The 6,000-nt window shown below is 58.1% G+C and overlaps 1 protein-coding gene across 1 annotated transcript in view; it reads right to left on the bottom strand.

The window, feature by feature from the left end:
* The window catches only part of DNAI2 (dynein axonemal intermediate chain 2), a 198,407-nt gene that overhangs the window by 171,091 nt on the left and 21,316 nt on the right, over positions 1 to 6,000 (bottom strand). Inside the window, exons 10-13 of the mRNA XM_024130234.2 lie at positions 4,497 to 4,632; positions 3,673 to 3,819; positions 2,635 to 2,859; positions 638 to 692 (exon numbers count right to left, since the gene is read on the bottom strand). Coding sequence (XP_023986002.2) covers positions 638 to 692; positions 2,635 to 2,859; positions 3,673 to 3,819; positions 4,497 to 4,632 — 563 coding nt within the window. The remainder of the gene's footprint in view (positions 1 to 637; positions 693 to 2,634; positions 2,860 to 3,672; positions 3,820 to 4,496; positions 4,633 to 6,000) is intronic.

Below are 6,000 nucleotides of genomic sequence, written 5' to 3'. Positions count from 1 at the left end.
AGTCAGGAAGGGAGGAGGGGAGACCGCGGCCCGCGCCCACAGGCCTTCCCGAGGCCCGGCCACGGCCATGGCAAGCCCAGCGGAGGCTTTGCAAGCTTGTGAAGGAAGATGCTTGTGGGGAAAGCCCTTGCAAAGCTCAATCCAAGGGAACAGGGAGGGCCAGGGGACCTGGGCGAGGCTGGCTGGGGTGTGGCTGAGACCAGGGCACCAGCTCGGGGATGAACCCTGCCCTTCCCTCCCTCCGAGGGGTCTCTTGGGACTGGGCTCAGGGAGTCACCGGGGACCGGGGATCTGTGGGGCATGGGGGCTGGGTTGGGGCCCCTTTGCTCCTCCAGCCCTCCCTTACCCCGGAGACCCTTTAAGGGAGGGGGTCAGCACCCCGACTTGTAAAACCAGGGCAGCGCCGAGAGGTGGGAAGCAGGCGCGCATGTGAGCGGGGCTCCGGTCACGGCTGACCTTCCAAGGTTGGACTCTCTTCACCGCCTCTTTCTTCCTCCCCTTCTTCCTCTCCCTCCACCTCCTCTTCTGTCTCCAGACTTGGTTGTTTCAGCTACGGAAAGACAGCGTAGACTTGTTGGTGGAGGGCAGGCCTCCCTGCACCCGGGAGGTTAACCCCTGAGCCTAGGTTGCTGGGCACCAGGAGACCGCGCTGCCAGCACCACGGCCGTGAGAGCCGAGCGGGCACTCGACACCTGCGGGTACGGACGGTGGGCACGGCCTCGGGCACCTGCCGCTTGCTGCCTGGGCCACCTCGAGCTAGCTCCTCCTGAGTCTCCTTGGTCCCCTCCCCTGTAAAGGGGACATGATTCCCTGCAGGGCTGTGGCTGCGATTAGAGATAATGCATGTGAGGACCCAGCAGTGCTTTCTCAGCTCTGACCCCAGGATGTCTGGCCAGCTGCAGAGACGCAGAGACAGGCAGGAAGCGTGTGGCGCGCAGAAGAAGGCGGGGGCCAGGTGCTGCGTAGCTTAACCCCTTCTGAGGACCAGCTTCTCCATCCAGAGTGTTCACGCTGCTGTGGGAGCACGTCTGGGGGTGTCCGGCACCAGGCACAGAGTCAGTGGCCGCATCGCACGGTGTCAGCATCACCGGGCTGGAGGGCCCGGGGGGATGGGTGGGAGGAACCCGGGCTGTGGGTCAGAAAGGCAGGACTCCGGCCTCGCCTCAGCCCCGCCTGTACCACCAGATGGTGCGAGAATAAAGCCGCTCAGACCCGAGTACTTCCAAATGCAGAATACGCCCACAGAAATCACAGCCTGTCTCGAGACCCACCGGGAGAGAGGCAGAAATGATGAAGAGCCACGGGATGGAACCGGTGAGCTCCTCCGTGAGCTAACCCACCTTCCGTCCCCCCGTCACTCCATCAGGGCTCGAGAACGGGACACACGGCCCCTCTTGCTGCCAGGACCGGCTTCGTGGGCCGGCGCCCTGTGCGGCCACGCGGCCTGTGCTGACCAGGGCTCCACGCTCGCTTTAGTGTCTGCTGCCACTGTCTTGAACTTCTCAACACTTTTTTTTTTGTGGGGGGGCCACGAGGCATGAGGGATCTTAGTTCCCCGACCGGGGATCGAACCCGCACCCCCTGCGGTGGAAGCGCAGAGTCTTAACCACTGGACCGCCAGGGAAGCCCCTTGAACTTCTCAATACCTTTGAAGTAGGGGCCCCATGTTTTCCTTCCTTCCCTGACTAGGTAGCCGATCTTGCTTACAAGGGCAGACGCTGGCCCACACTCGCTTGTTCTTTTCCCTTCCGGCTGTTGTGCTTTCACTCTTTCACATCTTAGCGTCTTACCTGTGGGCCCCTAAAGGCAATGGCCCAGACAGACCATGTCTTTTTCTTTGTCCCCTGGTACCGAAGAGGGCCTGGAAGGTGACACTACCTTTTTATCACTCCATCTCCTCAGTTTCCAGATGAAAATTAAGGAACCGAGAAGTGAAGTGATCAGCCCGGGCGATACAGCTAGAAGGTGCTTTGGAGCCGGGGCCATGGATGGCTGAGCTCAGGACAAATGTCACCCCCTGACGCCAGGAGGGGTCATCACGGATCTCACAGCCCCCTCCTCCCGGGGCCTCCAGGCTCCCTCTTCTCTGATGGCTCATGTAGCCCGGGTCACATGCATGTCCGAGGTCCCCATCGTGGTGGGGAGAGGAGGATCTCAAGAAGCACAGGGTACGGCTCCGCGCTCAGGGAGCCTGAAGTCTGTCTGGAGACTTAGGATTGCTCTGCGGGGAGGGAGTAATTCCTCCCACTTGCCAGATGGACAAATGAAGGTCCACCTGGCGAGGCCACGTGCTCGCGGCCGCCCGAGGTCAGCAAGCAGGCAGCCCGGGGGGCCGTCTCGGATGGCTCATGTAGCCCGGGTCGCATGCATGTCCGAGGTCCCCATCGTGGTGGGGAGAGGAGGATCTCAAGAAGCACGGGGTACGGCTCCGCGCTCAGGGAGCCTGAAGTCTGTCTGGAGACTTAGGATTGCTCTGCGGGGAGGGAGTAATTCCTCCCACTTGCCAGATGGACAAATGAAGGTCCACCTGGCGAGGCCACGTGCTCGCGGCCGCCCGAGGTCAGCAAGCAGGCAGCCCGGGGGGCCGTGGCTCCCTCCCCGCCGCGCCACCCCGAGCCCGCTCGAGGCCCCTACGCGCTTGGGCTTCTTCGTGGCTTCCGCCTCCCGCTTCTTCAGCTCCGTGAAGATCACATCAAAGAACTCCTCCTCGGCCTCGGTGACCAGCTCCTCCAGGTTCAAGGCAGGCTCCTCCCCGCTCAGGCCGTCAACCTTGCCCTCCGCCTTGCCCTTCTCCTTCAGTCGCATCTCACGGTGCCGGGCCTCCAGGATCTTCTCCCGCCGGGTCTCTCGCTCAAATATCTGTGCACAGGGACAAAGAGGCCGTGGGAGAGGCGGGCGGGCAGCGCTGGCCCCCAGCACGGGGGCCGGGCGGGTTCTCCTTGCTCGACTCCAAGCAGCCCACACAGAGGCCTGTACTCCGGGCTAATGGCTAGCAAGGGGGGCTAAATATTGGGGTTGGGAGGCGGCAGCAGGGGTGCCAAGTTACTCAGTTCCAAGGAATTCCAAGAACACGGATGCAGGCGTGAAGAACACCCTCTGGGGCTGCGCAACATGGCGGCCTGGGCCCACGGAGGACGGGTTCGTTGGTGGGACCACAGTCTCAGGCAGAGCCAGGAGGGTCTCCCAGGGTCTCGGCACCAGGGGTTTTCAACGTCTCTGCGTGCCCCACGGTTCTGGGGAGGCGCCTCCGGGGTGATGGATCTCAGCCCCCAGGGCCCTTTCCCCAGGACGGTCCCCTTCCAGCCGTCTTCTCTACAGGCATTCTGCTAAGCCTTCCCTGGACAGGTTCTGCTGCCCCAAAAGTATGTTGTTTGAAACTAGACAAAGTGACCGAGTCAAACCACTTGGATTTGCAGCTGAAAAAAACTGAAGCTTGGAGAGGTAAAGTGACTTGCCCAGGGCCACTTGGCTACTGAGTAGTGAAGCCAGGATGGATTCAGACATTCCCGACACCCATTTCTCGGGCTCATTTCCTGATCTACCCCCAAATATCCATCCATTTCCCAGGAGGTGACAGAAAAGGGCATCTGTTCTTCCCTGACTGGCCCGCTTGGCCAGGGGGCCAGGTCAGGACAGGAGCTGGTGTGCACCTCGCCCGGGGCCCGCGCCTACCGAGGAAACCATGTTCTTCTCATTCCTCTGGAGGGTGCACAGCCCATTCGAGACCTCCAGCAGCGTGGTTGTCCCCAGCTGGGAGCCACAGGCAATGAAACATCCATTGTCCTGTAGCCGGAGGCAGAAGAGGGCCTCGTCACACACCTGTCGGAGGGTCAGGCAGACCCGGGTGAGGGAGGAGAGAGGAACAATGTCACCCTTTGTTGCTCTGATTATCTGGCTCTCGGGGAGACTTAGCCAAGCAGCCCCATTCAGACACCCTTGGTGACTCCCCCGATTGAGGGGGACCCCCGCCTCAACCCACAGGATGAAGTTCACACTCTACGACTGGCTGTAAAACCCTTCACCCCCAGCCTCATCTTCCGCCTCAGCCTGCCCCCCACACCCACCCCTTCAGTCCAGCCCCACTTTCTTTCTTTCTTTCTTTTTTTTCTTTGCTGCACCGTTGGGCACGTGGGATCTTAGTTCCCCGACCAGGGATCGAACCCGTGGCCCCTGCATCGGGAGCGTGGAGTCTTAACCCCTGGACCGCCAGGGAGGTCCCTTCAGCCCCACTTTCATTCTGCAGTTTCCCCAGCCCGGCGCTTTTGCACGGCCCTAGCCTGCAGGTCTCTGCTCTGGCTTTGCTGATAGGATAACGTTAGCTCAGGCTGGAAGGGGTCAGCTGCCAGGAGCCTGCACCCTGGCTTCTGAAGTAACAGGCCTGGAGGGAGGAAAGGCCGGGCATCTGCTTTTTTCCTTTTTTAATTCCCCTCAGGTGACTCTTGCTGTGCCACCAGAGCCTGAGGGCCTGGGTGCATGGGGAGGCAGGTGCACGTGACCTTCAGGCTGAGGGCGGGGTCACATTGCTTGAACACAAAGTCCCAGATGTCCAAGGTCCCGTCCATCTTGGTGGTGAAGAAAACCGCTGGCCTCACCGGGCTCCAGGCACCATCAGTGAGATAAGCCATGTGGTACCTGCGGGGAGCCAGGTGCCACCGGTCAGGGACCCCTGTGGTTGGGAGGGAGGGAGAGCCTGCTGAGCCCAGCCCTACTCATCCAGCCCCGCCCCGGCTCCAGGATTTCATTGCCGGGCAGGAAGTTCTTTCTTGTGTCTGACTTCTAGCCACGCCGGCCTCGCCACCCACAGCTCACAGTTTGCACTATAAAGGGTTTGGGGTGGGGTCCTTCCCAGGGGCTGGTCACTGACGTTTTCCACAGCCAACTCCAGGGCACAGGCTTGGGCCCAGTCCCCCAGCCGTGAGACTCACTTGAAAGGAGTCGGAGGAAGGAAAAGTTGCCCAGAAAAGTTCATGCTACTGAGATGAAGAGAGTGTTATACTTCCTACTTGGTTTAACCTAGATTTTCAACGATTTCTGCAGTGAAGAATGGAATTGGACCCTTATCTTATACTGTATACAAAAATCAACTCGAAATGAGTTGAAGGCTAACACGTATGACCTGAAGCCATAAAACTTCTAGAAGAAAATGTAGTGGAAAAGTTCCTTGACACTGGCCTTGGCAATGACCTTTTGGATATGGCACCAAAAGCACAAGCAACAAAAGCAAAAATAAACACTTGGGATTACATCAACCTAAAAAGCTTCTGCGCGGCAAAGGAAACAGTCAACGAAATGAAAAGGCAACTAACACAACATTGTAAATCAACTATACGCCATTAAAAATTTTTAAATAAATTAATCAACTAAAAAATAATTTTAAAAAATGCACAGGGAACCTAAGGAAAATATTTGCAAGCCATCTATCCGATAAGGGGTTCATGTCCTAAATATATAAGGAACTCATACAACTCAATAGCAAAACACCAAATAACCCGGTTAAAAAAATGGGCCGAGGACCCAGACAGACGTTTCTTCAAAGAAGACACACAGATGGCCAACAGGTATGTGAAAAGGTGCTCCATATTGCTCATCATCAGAGGAATGCCATCAAAACCACAAGGAGATATCACCTCACAGCCGTGAGGGTGGCGAAGTCATTAGAGAAACAAAGGATGAGTGCTGGAGAGGGTGTGGAGAAAAGGGAACCCCTGTGCACTGTTAGTGGGAATGTACATTGGTGCAGCCGCCATGGAGAACAGCGTGGAGGGTCCTCGATCCCATTTCTGGGTCTTTCTCCGAAGGAATCGAAATCAGGATCTCGAAGAGATACCTGCCCTCCCATGGCCACTGCAGCACTATTCACGACAGCCAAACACGGACACCACCTAAACGTCCGTCGGCAGATGAATGTGCAGTCTGAAGCATCTTCCTTTGTGAAGTCATCAAGCCACTTGCCAGCGTAAGCTTGGCTGTTTGTGGAGGAGTGTTTTCTCCATTTTATGG

This window comes from Physeter macrocephalus, chromosome 14, assembly GCF_002837175.3.
Source record: "Physeter macrocephalus isolate SW-GA chromosome 14, ASM283717v5, whole genome shotgun sequence".
Taxonomy (NCBI): Eukaryota; Metazoa; Chordata; class Mammalia; order Artiodactyla; family Physeteridae; genus Physeter; species Physeter macrocephalus.
This window is presented reverse-complemented; position numbering and strand designations above follow the sequence as displayed.